Here is a 17,179-nt window from a genome sequence, read left to right as displayed (position 1 = left end):
TAAAACAAAACAACCTCCCAATAAAAGAAAGAAAACCTCCTTTTTACCTGCTTCTCCTTTCAAGACTGACCCCAAGTGCTTGATCCTAAGGCATTTCTAGATTCATCACCATTATTACTATACCCATATCAAATTATCTGTTTACATAAACATAGGTACTATAAAGCAACAGTAATTGTAGAAGACTATAGAACTCAAGAAACAAACAAATAAAATAGAAATAAGGAGTTGACACAAAATGGATCTAAAAGATTTGTTGGAGTACACTACAGGAAGTCAAAGCAAAGAGGCCCAACATTCGTTCAGAAGAAGATTGATCTGGTAGACTGGGATGAGGAATCCTCTCTAGAAGATTGCTAGTGGAAATACTGAATCATAAAAGACATCTAATCCAAGACCGGGCTGCTATTTCCTTAGGTCCATTATTAAGTGCTGAAATGGTATGATGGAGGGTTGCCCTGATAAAAATAAGATTAGACTAAGAAAAAAACACTTCAGAGAACCTGTATGTCCTTTCTGCCATGTGAGGATACCAGATGGCTGTCTGTGAAGCAGGAACTGGATCCCTCACCAGATACTACACTTGGGGCTTCCCAGCCTTCAGAAAGGCAAAAATACACACCTTGCATTTTAAAATCCCAGTCCATGATATTTTATCATTGCAGCCCCAAGACTAAGGCCTGGACCTTGTGATGCTACTGTTTCTTGACAGATGGACAGGAACACTAAAGACACAAATGGCTCTGCAGCTGTTCCCTCTGTCCCTGAATGTCCGTACAATGAGGACTAATGATTCCTGAATCCTGCCGTAATAACTCAATTTATTGCATGCACAAAACAGGACATTTTCTCTACTCCCCTCCCTGCCTCTCCCCTCCCCTTCAACCCTCTCTCTTGGTCCCCATGCTCCCAATTTACTCAGGAGATCTTGTCTTTTTTTACTCCGCATGTAAATTAGATCTATGTATGTCTCTCTTAGGGTCCTCAATTGTGGTCTAGGTTCTCTGGGATTGTGATTTGTAGGCTGGTTTTCTTTGCTTTATGTTTAAAAACCACTTATGAGTGAATACATATGATATTTGTCTTTCTGGGTCTGGGTTACCTCACTCAATATGTTTTCTAGCTGCAGCCATTTGCCTGCAAATTTCAAGATGTCTTTATTTTTTCTGTTGTGTAGTACTCCATTGTGTAAATTTAACGCATTTTCCTTATGCATTCTCTGGTCAAGGGGCATTTAGGTTATTTCCAGGTTCTGACTATGACAAACAATGCTGCTATGAACATAGTTGAGCACATGTCCTTGTGGTATGATTGAGCATTCTTTGGATATATACCAAAAAGTAGTATTGCTGGGTCTTGAGAAAGGTTATTTTAAATTTTCTGAGAAATCACCATACTGATATCCAAAAGGGGTGTACCAACTTGCATTCCCAAAAGCAACGCAGGAGTGTTCCCTTTTCCCAACAACCTCTCCAGCAGAAGTTGTCATCAGTGTTTTTGATCTTGGCCATTCTTACAGGTGTAAGATGGAATCTCAGAGTTGTAAAACAGGACATTTTACATGTTGAATTTTAGAAACACATTGCTGAAAAGTATAAAATGCTGTTCAGAAAATTGATTATTATGGTAAAATTACTTTTAAACTTAAAGCAACCAAAAAGGGACATTTGTGCAAGAATCATCCGTAAGATGGAACAAATAATTCAACAGATTTTTCAATTGCACATATTCGTGTGTGTGTGTGTGTGTGTGTGTGTGTGTTTGAAACAGAACAGAAATTTGAACTTTTTTCAAACTACAAAAAGAAAGACTGGAAAGAAGAAAGGAGGGAGGAAGGAAGGAGGGAAGAAAAGGAAAGGAGAAAATATAAGGCAAAAAAAAAACCCTTCAAATAAATACAAATGGCAAGGAGAAACAGTGAAACACTAAATGTTATACACTGTGAGTGCCTGCAAAACTACCAGCCAAAGTATGGTATTCTGAGAATACAGCTTGTGGTCAGAAGTACTAACACACGCTCCTAGCTCAAGTAACAGTGGCACTTAGCCATCTTTACTCAGAGAGTCCACCAGGCCTTTTTACTTATGTTTTCCCCCATCTGTCTGATCGAGCAGACCTCTATACAGTATACCATACACCACGTAAACGAGAATGCCATCTGGAAATCTCCCCAGTCTTTGATGTTTAGTAATTGCAGACTCCTACACTGCTTGCCAAATATTCGCAGACACACTAAAGCACCAAATCATCTGTTAAAAACAAAACAAAAAAATATACTAATAATTAAGGCTTAAACATCTGGTGAAATGGGCCAAGTCAAAAGTGAAAAAAAAAGGTCCCATTATTAAGTTTATATCATTTTGTGACCCTTTAGGGTGTAGAAAAAAATCAGGGAATAAGGAAACTTAACTAGAATCCCTGGAACTTTTAGGATAATACATGATTCAATTTAACCATAGCTTTTATTTACCATATCACTAGAGGCATCATCATTTCAGGACAATTTTACAGAAACTGATAAGTCAGCCATGTCCAGAAGCTGGCAGTGAAGTGTTTCAAAGAAGTTGTACATTCGTGCCTTCCTGCGTGGCCTGCACAACAAATGACGGCTCCGGAGCGCACATGCAGGGTCTGACTTGCACTGGACTTCTCTCAAGTTTGTCATGGAGTTGAGAAGGTTAAATGTCCATACGCAGATCAGGTTTCCAGACGGCCTGTAGAGCTCACCCTCAGAAGACCAGTCTGACTTTCACCCTCTCTTTTCCTTCGGCCTTCAAAACCCTTGCACTCAACCACCGGACAATAGAAGGCCATTCTGTTTCACTGCAAAGGGCGGCCAACAAAACAACGCTTCTTGTGGACTCCACAGAGCTTCCGGAGAAAACACGCCTCCTCTACAGAGATCTGAAGCAAACCACTAGCATGAGGGGTTTCTGTTAGAATCCATATGCAAACAGCCACTGAAGGAGCTGCGGGAGAGAGTTGTTGATTCAGCAGAAACGTATCAGGAAACACATTTTGTCCTTTCCAATGACCATCTTTAATGCTCACAGAGAACTTGTGTGGTTTGGATTCACTTGTCTCAGAATTATAACTAAAATTAAACCACGCAGAAATGCAAAAATTTTAACTCTTACAAAAAAATCTTGAGACGGATAACATACACAGGATGCTAACTGTGACGACAAATTTATTAATGTGCTTAAGACAACTGAAATAAGAGGACATAAATGGGTGTTTGTTTACCTAGTGCCTAGAATGCTACTTGACACTTAACAGGTAATCCACCAATTGTGAATTAACTCAACCATCTTCTGTAACCAAACACTATTTCTTCTTTCATGAAAGAAACATCACAAATCACAAAAGCAAGTGAAAGGTAACAACCACAAAGACACTACTAAGCCAAAAGCATCTCAGTTGTTCTACAGAGAAGACGAGTGAGGTGCAGCCACCCTGCAGTGTTCGTCACACGCTCATGAAGACAGGCACAGTGTTTCTGCTAGCTCGAGCACCCATTACACGCTCATGGCTACAAAGGAGACAACTGCGGACACATGCAGTGTGAACTAACCTCAGACGCATTGGGCCAGGTGACAGAAACCAGACTCCACTCACGTGATGTTCTGGAAAAGCAGGGGCCCAGCTAGAGAGAAGAGCTCACCACAGAGGAAGGGACAGAGAATGTTTGAGGTGACAGACTGGTTTTGGTGGAACTGATTGCATAGCAATGTACACTGACAAAAACTAATAGAACTAGTGATGGAAAGAATACACAACATGTCCACTACACCAATTCTATTAGGCTCTAGTCCATTCAGCAGATGATCTACTGACTTAAAATGAAGAAATGTAGTAAAAAGGACTAAAAGTTTGTTCATATATTGTTAAATATAGTAAAAAAAGGACTAAAAGCACATTACTGATATACTTCACATTCTAATTTTTAAGTATTATTTTTTTGTCTAAATGAGATGTCTTTGACTCTTTTTTCATAGTCTACTGTTTAAACTTATCTAGATTTAATGTTACTGCAAATAATCTGACAAATCAATTTTTAAAAATATTTCCTCATACTTAAAATATTTTAGAATTTTGGAAATTTTTATTGCCATACATATACAAGAGGAGAATTTCTATTTTTATTAGTTATGATTTTAAATTAAATAAGTGAAATTGAAGCTAGGTGCATGCCTGTAATTCTAGCATGAGGGAAGCTGGAGACAGGATGATTATAAAGTCAAGGGTTGCTGAAGCTACATAACGAGATCCTGTCTCAATACAGGTATAAATTTTTAAAAAGGTTAAATTGAGCTTGAATTTTTATTATCATATTTTGAATTTTACAACAGTTTATATACATATTTTACATCTATAAAAAGAAAAGCATTCCTTCCCCACAGCTTTAGTCCTCAAAATTATTATTTAAATAAACTTTTTCTAATTAAAATAATTTTTTTATATTTTTCCTAGTGGCATGCAAATCTTGTTCTTGTGTGTATATATTGGTTTCTATGTGTGTGCAGATGCATGTGGACATGTGGACATGCAGGCATGTGCATGAACAACAGGGGTCCACACTGATCATCGTGTGTGTGTGTGTGTGTGTGTGTGTGTGTGTGTGTGTTGGCTTGTGTCTATGTGTGTGCAGATGTATGTGGGCATGCAGGCATGTGCATGAACAACAGGGGTCCACACTGATCATCATGTGTGTGTGTGTATGTTGGCTTGTGTCTATGTGTGTGCAGATGTTTGTGGACATGCAGGCATGTGCATGAACAACAGGGATCCACACTGATCATCTTGCTTAGCTGCTCTCCACCCTACCGAGCCAGGGTCTCTCTGTGAACCTGGAACTCAAGAAGTCAGCTAGACTGCCTGGCCAATGAGCTCCAAAGATCTTCCTGTCTCCACTCCAACTAGGGCTGGGGTTAGAGACGTGCACCACTATTTTACGAGTGCTGGGAATCAAATGTAACATCTTCATAATTGTACACTGGGCACTTGATTAAATGCCTCCCCGGCCTCTTTTTAATGGGGGGTGGGGGTGGGGGTTACTGATTTAGAATCCAGGATTTAGAGTCCAGGTACAATGCCTGCCTATAATTCCAACACTCCCCAGAGAAGCTGAGGCAGGAAGAGTAGAGATCAAGGACAGACCCAGGTGTGGTGAGTGGTGACTTTTGAGGGAATAGGCAGGTAGGTCAGGCAGGACTTCAAGGTCAGCCTGGTCTACAGAGTGAGTTCTACCTAATCCAAGTAAAGTAAATAAAAACGAAAAGTGTTCAAAGCCACTCTGAGGTATACAGCCTTGGTCTCAAAAGAGAAAAAAAATGCCTAAATATTTTAAGGTAAAATCTAGCCTAACCAGATCCAGCAAGTTCCAGGTCAATAAGAGGCTCTGTCTCAAAAAGAGGAGGATGGTTCCTGAGGAACAACACTTGCAGCTGTCCTCTGGCCTCCACATACATGTGCACGCACACACACACATACACACAGACACACGCGTGCACACATGCACGCACATGCACACACAAATAAAATAACATCTTGCCATGTCTAACTCTCAAAACAGTACACAAAAGACTCGCTCTAAACTGCACACGCCTGTCACACCTGTCAGCATCTCAGGTATACTGTTTTGGTGCAATGAGTCTTTAATATCTTGAATCACAAATTTTTAAATATTTTCAATATAACCGGTTTTGTTTGTAGTATCAGGTGCACTGTTTATTCTACAGGGTGCTTTTAAGGTATATAACGAACTGTAAAAATGGCCTTTGGCATAAAACCTGTCAAGATCTGCTGCAGAGAACTACACTTCAGATTTTAAGGCACCTCTGACATAACGCCAGAAATTCCACAGGCAGCTTCCTCCACAGGGCCACAGCTGACGTGTAGAGATGCTTTCTGACTTAAGCTTGCTACTTTATTGAACTTGTAAAGTTTGTTGTATTGATCAGAATTCATTGTATAGACACACATATATATGAGAATTACTAATTATAAGAGAACTATAATCGACTCACTGGCTGGGGGTCAGAAAAGCCACACTGTTACCTCTAACAAGCGGCAGACCCAGAGGAGTCGGTGCTATGCTATCAGGCCCAAGAAGCCCAAAGTACGAGATCCTTGAAGGGAATTTATGGAAAAGGGAAAACAAAACAAAAAAATAAAAAATAAAAAATCCCTGATGTCCCAGCTGAACGACAGGCAGAAAGAAAACCTCCCTGCTTGTTTCATCCCATTCAGGCCTTCAACTGGTTAAATGCGGCACACCCACACTAGAAAGGAGAATCTGTTTTACTCAACTCAAAGGTTACACTCATCCAGGAACACCCTCTAAGGCACTCCTAAAAAGAAATACTGACTGACCAAATGGATGGGCACCCCTGTGATACATAAAGTTCACATCACTCAGCTAATAGTTCCCAACAAGTTATGTTGGAAAGTCCATGATTCGGTGTTAGGTTAGTTACATTTTGCTGCTGTGATAAAGTACCACGACCATAAGCAACCCGGGAAGGACAGTTTTATCTTGTCTTCCATCTAACGGCCAAGGCAGAAACTCAAGGTAAGACCCTGCGGCTGGAACCGAAGGAGAATCATTGTAGAAATGCTCTTTACCTGTTTGCTTCCTCGGGCTTGCTCAGTTACCTTAGAGATCCCAGACCCTCCTGCCCAGGGACAGGACCTCTATCAGTGTGCCACAGAGAAATGTAATGAGACCCACAAGACAGTAATAGTGGTACATTCCAAATGAGTAGCAAAATCTTAATGCTGCATAGACTATAAGAGTAGTATTTCATTATTTCCAGAACTGATAAAGAAAAATGACTATGCAAAGAGATATGATCATAAGACTTCTAAGTAGACTAAAATACAATTATAAATATTAAAACAATGGAAAAGGAGAAATCCCAGAGTAAATATCAGAGAACAGACATCTAATAATGGTAGCTATAGATCCAAATGTAACGATCACACTGAATGTAAATGGTCTAAACATACAAATAGAAACTGGCAATGGCTGCATAGATCACCCCCGCGTCTCCATATGCCAGCATTTCCAACTTTACATCGTAATTTGATGTCTGTGATCCCTTGAAACCAGCAATAAATACCTTCATGCTACATGTTGTTCTCAAAGAAGGAATAATTGTTTTCCACTTTCCTGATAAACTGAATTTTCCTGAGGACTTTAAAAATCATAAATTGCCTGAGAAATTAAAGTTTCCTATCTTAAGATATAAGGTATTAGACTTCTCCTAGATGTCATACAGTGACTTTTATTTTTTTAAACTTAACTTTAAAAGACAAAATTTAGTTTTAATGATTTTAAATTTGAAAATAGAAATTGTATCTGTTACATATATTAGGGAAATGTACACAGTGTAGAATGAATAACTTAAAGTAATTAACATATGTCACCCCCACATTCCTTATAAGAACACAGAATTTAGGAAGATGTCTTTAATGTGATGGTGGTTGAAAATTACTTTATTTATATTCATAACTATTATAAATTTATTCCGAATTGACCCATCACTATAAAGATTTCCTTCTCTCATCTACATTTTGTTTTTTATTTGGGGTAGGATTTCTAGCTGATTTTTTTGGTCTGATTTGAAGGATATTTTAGGTGGGGCCTCACTGCCTGATCCAGGTTGATGCACAACTCTCCATGCACTTCAGCTGATTTCAAATTTGAAATCCTCCTGCTTCCACCTCTGTTTAATTTTTCAGAACAAGAACACTGCACTGTCTAACAGAGGATCTTCATCTGTATTTCTTGTTTGTGTTTTTCCATACCTTTACTTGGCCATTCTGTAACATTTGGTTCTAGCTATTTGAGACAGCGCATCGTGTGGCCCAGGCTGGCTTCAAACTCAATACGCAGTTATGGATGACCTTATACTTCCAATTCCCACCCCTCCTCGCCGCCTTTACCTCCCGGGTACTGGGTTTGTAGGCCTGCACCACAATGCCCAGCTTATGCCATGCAGGAAATCAAACCCTGTACTTTGTTCAAGATAGGAATGAACTCTATCAACTGAGCTATATCCCCAGCCCGGTTCTGAATAATTCTTCTGCACAGTGTAGTTATTTTGAGCTTTATCAAATAATCAAAAACAAGTTTTAGTAATCTGATTTATTTATATTCACTGATCTGACCAATGTTTGATCATGATCCTATTATTACATTTGAATATACACTTGTATATTCTAAAAATAGGGAATTAGACATCAAATCAGTAAAAAATTAAAAGACAGCAGAAGGATGAGCATTTCCAGTTTCAATTTCATTTCAGCTAATGGCCCAAATCATGAACTTAGTATCGAGCTCACTAACCAGACCTGTCACTATAGTAACACTCACCCTCATCTCAAAATTACTTATTTGTCTTGATGCGGTAGTCTGTGCCAATTAATTCCAACTACTCAAGAGACTGAAGCAAAAGATCAACTAAATTCAAGGCAGGCTTGGGTAATTTATAAATGCAAACTCTGTCTCAAAATAAAAGAGAAGTGGGGAGGGCTACAGTTAGATCAGTGGTAGAGTTCTTTCTGAACCTACAAAAGACCCGGGGTTCATTGTCCAAGCCTCTGATAAAATCTCTGACTTTGACACATGTGCATAGAAAACAGGAAGCTGGGCTAAACTAGAGTCCCATAGGCAACTCTGAGGACGAAGAAAAGAATTACTCTGTAAAGATATTCCTTAATAGCTTTCTAGAATCTCCACTTAAAGGAGCCAAAGCAGGAAGATCTTAGACTATGAGACACTGACTGATTGCTAGCTTACTTTTTTCTCAAATTGAAATAATAGATACCACCAGAGTGTAGTAAACACACGTGAAAGTATTACAATTGAAACTTCTTTAATCACATGTGTGTATTAGATGGTCAGGGCTGCCAACATAAAGGATAGTACAACAAGCAGGGCTGTCTAAACAAAATCAATTTATTTCTCAGTTGTGAAGGCTGGCATTCTGGGATCCACCTACTGGCAGGGTTGGTTTCATCCTGACATTTCTCCTACTCCACATACAGGCTTCTGATCCACCGACTATCAACTGCTCCCTGTGTCCTCACAGCTCTTTCTTCTATAATAAACCTTAATAATTCTCATTATCATGGCATTAGGGCCTACCCTAAAGATCTCCCTTCAATTACGTAGTTAGGGACTTTACCTTTCTGATTACATTCTGAGGTACTGGGAGTTACAATTCCAACATAAGAATTCTGGAGTCATGCAATACATAGCATAATAAGGCTTTTCTAACATGTGTGTGTGTTAATTTATAATATAGATATACTATGTCACAATCAAGTCAGAAAATACCTTTGAAGACTCTGAATAATTTAAAAGATATTGTAACTCTTAATATTGTACTGCAGTCTTTGACTCCGTTCAATCTTCAGATTCCTGTGAATACTCACGATGGAATCACCATCATAAACTCAAGCACTCCTACTGGTATTCTTAACGAGGAAAAAAAATTATATCAGTGACCTTTTAGTGTAAAAGCTCTGGAACTCCTAGTCCTATGATTTTCCAAAAACATTTTCTATTGTTTTAATCCACAGTTACCAGTTTAGACCAGTGAGAGTCCAATATAAACTATCTTCTACCTTCAAATTCAAAGGCTCTGGGTGTCTGGGAACAGAAGAGTTGGCGGTTGACTTAGATATATCACAAATCTACGTGCATAGCCTCAGGAAAAATAATGATATCTTTTTCATATTCTCTCTATTATACAAAACAATAATCACTTGTCTTAAACTGCAGTGCTTTCTGCTCCTAATCGTAAGATGTGTTTCTTTCTCTTTTCCTCATAACAAACCAAAGTAGCTCCTGATAAGATGAAAAGCAGGCAGCTATGCAGTACTTCTCAGAAATTCGACTTTTAGATCCCAAAGTTAATAACACGTCCAAATTATACTTTTTTGAGAAACTGTCACTAGGTACAACTGGATCAACATTCCTATAATACCTAAGAGGGGAAGCATGTAGAGATGCATAGGAACAATCACAGATAATAAAGTTCTCAATTAGTGTTTTCCTACAAATGCATAAACAAAGTGAGAAATAATAAAAATAATATTTTATTGTATATATAATTTTAATTTTTGTACATCAGTTTATAAAACATAAATATTGACCACATAAAATTTCTGAAAATATACAAGCCATCTAAATCAAAAGCTATCCTAGAAATAAAAAAATTTAAATTAAACATGCTACATATACATATCTATATGGTGGGCATAGATGAGCATCTTAAAATAGTACTTCAGGCTGCAGAGTACGGTGGCTCACACCTGCAATTGTAGCACTCAAGCGGCTAAGGCAGCAGGATTGCTTTAAGTTCAAGGCCAGCCTAGTCTATAAAATGAATTTCAGGCCAGCTTGGGATATACCAAGTGAGATCCTGTATCAAAAAAAATTATGTGTGTGTATGTGTGTGTGCTATAGTAAATAGAAGATAGTAAATCCCCTAAGCATGAGACAGATGTACTTTCCAGCTATGATGGAATCAGCCTGAAGTGATACACATTTGATTTTTAGCAAGCAATCGGGTTCAGAATTCTGAAGACCCTATGTCTCTCAGGTTTTCTTTTTTACTTCATGTCTACTGTTAACTTTGATTTTGCTGATTTTTACCTCCTCAAGATTATCCATAAGTTGGTGTGAGAGATCCTGCTGTCTGTATGTTGCTTTTCTTGGTTAATGAATAAAGAAAACTGCCTTGGCCTGTTGATAGGTCAGAACTTAGGTAGGCGGGGAAGACAGACTGAATTCTGGGAGGAAGAAGGCAGAGTGAGAGAGACACCATGGAGCCGCCAGAGTCAGACAAGCCGGAACTTTGCTGGTAAGAAATGACCTCATGGTGATATACAGATTAATAGAAATGGGTTAAATTAAAATGTAAGAATTTGCCAATAAGAAACTAGAGCTAATGGGTCAAGCAGTGATTTAATTAGTACAGTTTTTGTGTTGTTATTTTAGGGCTAAGCTAGCCGGGCGGGTGGGATGAATAAGCAGGCCCTCCTACAACAATAAGTGGTTAAAATTTCACAGATTGTAAAGATTAAGCCAAATTCTAACATTTCTAACTATATTCCATTATACACTAACAGACTGAAATGAACTTTAGGCTTCAGTATAAATGTGTGGTAGTTAGATATAAGTTATTTAGTTACATTTGTGAGCATACTGTCTTAGGATGATGCCAGAACTAAGACTTGGGAAGCCACCTGCATCTGTTGGGGTGGTAGCTAATGCCTTTAATCGGAGCATTTGAGAGGCAGAGGCAGGCAGATGGCTATTGAGTTCAAGGCCAACCTGGTCTTCACAGTGAATGTCATTCAGGCCAGCCAAAACTACACAATCAGACCTTGACTAAATAAATAAATAAATACCGACAACATAATAAATATAAGCTAATATGGGACAACCAAATGTATAAGTGTTAAGCATTAAATAATGATAATGGAAATAAGATAATTAGGAAAGGCTTCCACAGGGAAATTATTACTGAATCAATTAATATCCTTTTAATTCTAGGAATTGCACAAAAATGGAAAGAAGAAAATCATCAAATATATTTTAAGCTGAAGGCTAAGTTTGGGAGTTAATCAGATGACTCTGCTATATATAGGAAAACAATAATTTTACTTCAACTTAACAGGAAAAACACTCTGAATACCTGACTAACAGAAGGAGACAGTGAATGGAACGCTAAGTGGTGGAGATGCTGGAGGTGTGTGTGTGTGTGCGCGCGCACACGCGGTGCCTCTAGCTGTAAGCTACCTGATACAGTCTGGGAACTGAACTCAGGTCTTCTGCAAGAGCAGCTGTCACTCCTAACCACTGAGCCATCTCCCCAGCCCCCACAGATGATTCATCCACACCTATATGTAAGGAAATAATACTAACGAAGTGTGTCTTAGTCACCCAAAGGCAGGACCATAAAATTCTTTCTACAACCAGATGACAGGCTAGGCTAGACTATTAGGGGACATTAAGAGAGTTAAAATTAGCATCATCCCTTTGGAGTCAGGTCACCTCAAAGTAAATAAATAAATAAATAAAACAACTGAATTAAAAATCCTGTCCTACTAATGAAGACAGAGGACTCTTGAATGTACGACAGCTAACCGCTTTCAATGACAGGACTTTCACGAGGCACCATACTGATCCTAAGGCTAAATAAATTCATTTTATTGATTGCCCCAGGATGACCCAGATTTTTTTTTTTTTTCTTTTCGAGACAGGGTTTCTCTGTGTAGCTTTGGAGCCTGTTGTGGAACTCACTCTGTAGACCAGGTTGGCCTCAAACTCATATAGATCTGCCTACCTCTGCCTCCCGAGTGCTGGGATTAAAGGTGTGCGCCACCACCACCCGGCTGACCCAGATTTCTACGTCACTGTTTTCTCTGTATTTGATATATTACAGAAAAATGTGTGAATACATTAACGCTACATTTTTCTACCATTGCTTCAAGATCTATGTGACAATGTTATCCTAAACTGGCATCAGCTGTTACAGGACGGGAGCTTCTGAACACAGTGGGGTAAGCATACCTTTGCTAAGGGATGGTCAGGCCTGTCTACCCACTCTTAACAAACACGTCAATCTTAAGAAAAGCAAACAGGTTATACTACTCAGGTGATCTTGTCAAAGCAATCCAGGATTTCGTCATAAATTAGGGCAGGCAGGTAACAGGTGAAAGTCGTAAGTGGATCTGTCACGCCAAAGTTTACCTTTGTTCTAGTGAAAATAAGCCTTGACCTACAGAGTAATAAAGGAAGAAAAAAATCAAACTGGCAATTAAATTTATTTTGAGGGAAACATAAGTAGGAAATGTTAAAATTTTAGAGCATGTACTATAAAATAGCTATAATAATAAATGATAAAGATTTGTAAATGTCACCACCAAAAAATTGGAAACTCAAACTAGCTATAACAGATGAAATAATCACACCTCAGTAAGTTACTAATAATGATCAACAAGTCACCAACAACACGACTAGCAGGGAATGAACAGATGATCCACTTGTTAATAAAAAAGGAGGTTCACTAAACTGATAACCCAAATGAGTGAACAGGTCTCCATGCTGACACTCAGGTCACGCTCCACATACTGAATAAATTGGAAATGTCAGGAACACACACACACACACCAATCTAAAGACAAACCACGCTGTAAAATAAGACCTAGTTATTTTTTTTTTTTTAAAAAAGATTGATTCTAAAGTGTTTTTATTTAGGAGAGTTCTTGGGTGTGGAGTGGGAGAAGAGATGTCACAGCTTGGGGAAAAAAAAGAACTCTGATTAGGGCATACACTGAATTTCCTTTCAATAAAAAAAAAGAGAGAGAGAGAGAGAACGGGTTAATAACTTCCCAAGAGCTAGAATTTAGAAAGAAAAAAAAATGGATAAAATAAACGGCTTTACCACAATCTCACGTAAGTTTCCCCAGCAAGGCATGCACGCAGGGTCCAAGAGAAGCCACCCACCATGCATCCTTAGCCTCTTAACCATACCATCCCAGAAACCAAGAGGCCCTGCATCCCCCCACAGGGTCGATGGGCTCCCAGGCACTCAACCCATCTCTGTTCAGGCTGGACCAGCAGAGCCACTGTCTCCACAGCAGCCTCCAGTCACTGCCAGTCCAGCCAGTCACCTGTACAAGGATGGCACATCGCGGCTGCCCTGGCCGCCCGCCCGCCTGCCACCCTCACAGAAACCGCTCAATGGCCACACTGGACCACACGTCCCTTCCCGGGCTGGGCTCCTGGTCCTCGGGAGAAGGGCAGACAAAGCAGTCCGGGGCACAAGTTACATCTCTCCCGGGGGTCCCCCAGCGGATGCCGAGGGGCGCGGGCGCCGGCTCCTCCGTGGCCTCCCCGGACGTCCCCTCGGTGGGACGCGGGTCCCCGCGGCCCAGGGGCCGGCGGCGGGACCCGGGGCGGCTCTCCGCGGGGCCGCGGGGCTCACCTTGTTGAGATGCGGGTCCCGCGTCAGCAGGTAGCCGCGCTGGTGGGTGTGGCGGCGGCGGGGGGCTCGGGGCTCCATGGCAGGCACGGTGGCGGGGCGGGCGCGGAGTGCGGCGGGCGGCGGCCGCGCGAGGGAAGGCCCCGCGGCCGGGGGCGGGCGTGGGTGGCGAGAGGGGGTGGCGAGGCGGGAGGAGCCCGCGCCTAGCCGCCGCCGCCGCGGCCCGGCGGCCCGCGAGAAGCGCTGAGTCACGGCGGCATCAGCCGAGCCGCCGTGCGAGCAGGCGGGGGCGGGGCGCCGGGCGGGCGGCGGGCGGCGAGCGGGCCACCTGGGCCCGGACGGGTGAGGGGCGGGCCGCCCGGAGTCCTGGCTTCCTCCGCGTGGTCCACTGTCCTCCCCTAACCCCGCCGTTCTGGATGCCAGCCATGCCCCGATGCAGGAGGGGGTGAACTTTGACACAGAAAGCCCAGGCCTCGATGGCACTGGGCGAGGGAGCGACTCCTCGGCTGTTTCAGAGTAGTGTCTAATGGGAAGTATATCTGAATGTGATAAACGGAAAGGTGTTAACAGCGCAGGGGGTCCAGTGAACAGTCCTACTGGGCTTAAGGACGGTTTTCCTGAGTGTTCTGGAAACCAAAATGTTAATTTTGCAAGACTATGGTTTCTCCTTTGATGAAAGAGGGTCAGTATTGAAATTCTGTGGTTGTATTATTGATATTTATACTTGAAGATTCAAGGACTGGAGAAGTAGACAGATCCCATTCCGCCAAAAGGAATGTCTGATTTAAAAAAAAGAAAAAGTAGCCTTCAGACGCCAATGCCTTCCGTGCCTCCTTTCTTTTCTGTAAGGTAGGATGGCCAGATTCTACGGTCTTCATCTAGACACTGCAGGACAGCGTGTGGGGTTATATATTGCCTTTGTACCAATAAAATAGACGTTCCTACATTTCTGATTGCTTTGCTTCACCTATCAATACAACAGTAGTTCTTGGGCTATGTTTGAATGAATACAGAAGTTGCTTTGGCCTACTTTTTAAATAGAATAGAATCAGGTATTTTATAGAGAACATTTTATTAGCATCGCAGAGTTCTTCAAAAACAATTCTTGCATTTAAGTACACCTTTCATTGTGAATTTTATAATCCATAAATGATTAACCTCGTAACATCTGAGAAGAAGGTGTACTTTACAAAGCTCACTCTCCTAAATTAGAGGAGGCGCTTTTTAATTAGAGTCCTTTGTGTGAGCCAAAAACAGTTTAACAGCCAATCTCGAAGATGGTCAAGGAGAGGCAAAATAAAACGGTATTAATGAAGCTGTTAGGACATGAATTTAAAGATGTTACTTGTCCATTCCTGTTTCTGGGACTTAAGGTCTGTAACCAGGAACACAGATACAGAATAACCCGTAAAGACCAAAAGGCCTCTTCCTACTTGCCAACGTAACAAAGGATTAAATAGAACAAAACCCCTCCAGGGTAGGTAAACTTCCTATCTTTTACTTGTATGCTTGCTGCTTTTCCGATGACAGTTCCGGTCTTGCAGCCCAAGGAGCTATTTTGTACATCCACAGGCACTTCCACAAAGCACTCCAAAGAACCAGTTCCCCATGTGTCCACAAGAAACACCACACTTTTCACTCTTTTTAATTGTTTGTAAAATTAGGTTTTATCGCCAAAACATAGATAAACAAGTGCATAGATTTGAAAAAAACAAAAACAAAACTCCTTTGCCTTCACTTCCCTTGGAAGAAACTGTATTTGCAGTGTCACTCTGTGCATAATTGATAATGTTAAGAATGTTAAAAATAGGTGCTGAAGAGATAGCTCAGCACTTAAAAGCACTCGGTGCGCTCACAGAGGTCTCAAGTTCAGTTCCCAAGGTCCAAGCGGTGTGGTTTACAACTATCTGGAACTCCATCCAGTGCCTCAGACACTGCGTGCATGCGGTACACTACATGCATGCAGGCAGACATTTATATGCATAAAATAAATTGTACATAAAATAGAATGTTCGAAGTAGAGGCTGGAGCATTTGTTTAGCATGACTGAAGTTCTTAGTCCAACCTCCAGTGCATAAGGTATTCAAAATGCATTCAAAATATTTGCTGAACCCTTACCATATACTAACCTTCAGGCTGGGTCACCATTACAGCCAATATATAGGAAGAGATGTAGAAAATCCCAACATCTAAACTATGAGAAATTAGAGATTTCAGCAATTAGCAACATGAAGTCGCATTTTAAAATATGCTTTTACTTATTTTATTTATTTATTTTTTTAGCACAGGATGTTTTCTCTTTAAGTACCTGAAAATGTCTTTTAATGCTGGAAGCATTTTCTCCGGGGTAACTACAAGAGAAAACCCATAATGCCTCACTTTACATGTATGTGGCAAATATGTCCTCCACTGAGGTAGCCCTGGAAATATTCCATCAACACAGAATGGGAAACTCTGTGTAGACAGGTCATAGCTGACATACATGTCCATCAAAATGCATTAAAGCGACTAGTTCAGAATCTGGACTCTGCAGTCAGATTTCCTTGGCTTATTCTGGCTTATCTGTCCAAAGCTTGTGTGCCCTTGACAACTTAGTAACCCGCCTGTCTCCCTTACTTTCTTCAATAATACGAACTATGTATTGTGAACTGAAAAGAAAAGAAGTGAGGCACATCGTTCTGGTTTCCTAATTTTATCTTTTTTCCCCCATTTTTGAAGTGGGAACATAGTTCCCCCACTGCCACAAATATGCAGTTGAGTCTCCCATGTTTGGGGAAACCTCAGGGGTTAGCAGACTTGGAGTGGAATGGTGAGCTTTGCCTTAGGAAAGCTGCCTACATGACCATGGTATTTCCCCTGCCAAGTAAGTCTGCAACTTACCTTTACAATGAAAAACATTATCATCTGCCACAACAAAAGAAAATTAATTTGGGTGTTATCTATGTTTTGCTTTTGTGCTTTGGTTTTGGATTTGTTTGTTTGGTTTGGTTTTTGGTTTTGTTGGGTTTGTTGTTGTTTTTGAGACAGTTTCCCTAAATAACCCAAGTAGACCTGGAACTTGTGATTCTTCTGCCTCAACCTCAGTATTGCGATTACAGGTGTATCCCACCATGCCTGACTTCTGAACTTGCTTTAGGAATACAAATTTTACTTAAAATTTTAAGAGTTAGAGG

The 17,179-nt window shown here is 40.6% G+C and overlaps 1 protein-coding gene and 1 pseudogene across 1 annotated transcript in view; both read right to left on the bottom strand.

Moving 5' to 3' along the window:
- Window positions 1-14,288, bottom strand: part of Me1 (malic enzyme 1) — a 122,781-nt gene extending 108,493 nt beyond the window's left edge. Inside the window, exon 1 of the mRNA XM_041679649.1 lies at window positions 14,010-14,288. Coding sequence (XP_041535583.1) covers window positions 14,010-14,087 — 78 coding nt within the window. The 5' untranslated portion in view covers window positions 14,088-14,288. The remainder of the gene's footprint in view (window positions 1-14,009) is intronic.
- A 2,434-nt stretch (window positions 14,289-16,722) lies between these two features.
- Window positions 16,723-16,877, bottom strand: LOC121466246 (annotated as a pseudogene).
- Window positions 16,878-17,179: the final 302 nt, after the last annotated feature.

Source organism: Microtus oregoni, unplaced genomic scaffold (assembly GCF_018167655.1).
Source record: "Microtus oregoni isolate MIOR12 unplaced genomic scaffold, Mior012 000032F_ref0000030, whole genome shotgun sequence".
In the NCBI taxonomy this organism is placed as follows: Eukaryota; Metazoa; Chordata; class Mammalia; order Rodentia; family Cricetidae; genus Microtus; species Microtus oregoni.
The sequence above is the reverse complement of the archived record's forward strand: the minus strand, read 5'-3'. Positions and strand labels throughout refer to the sequence as shown.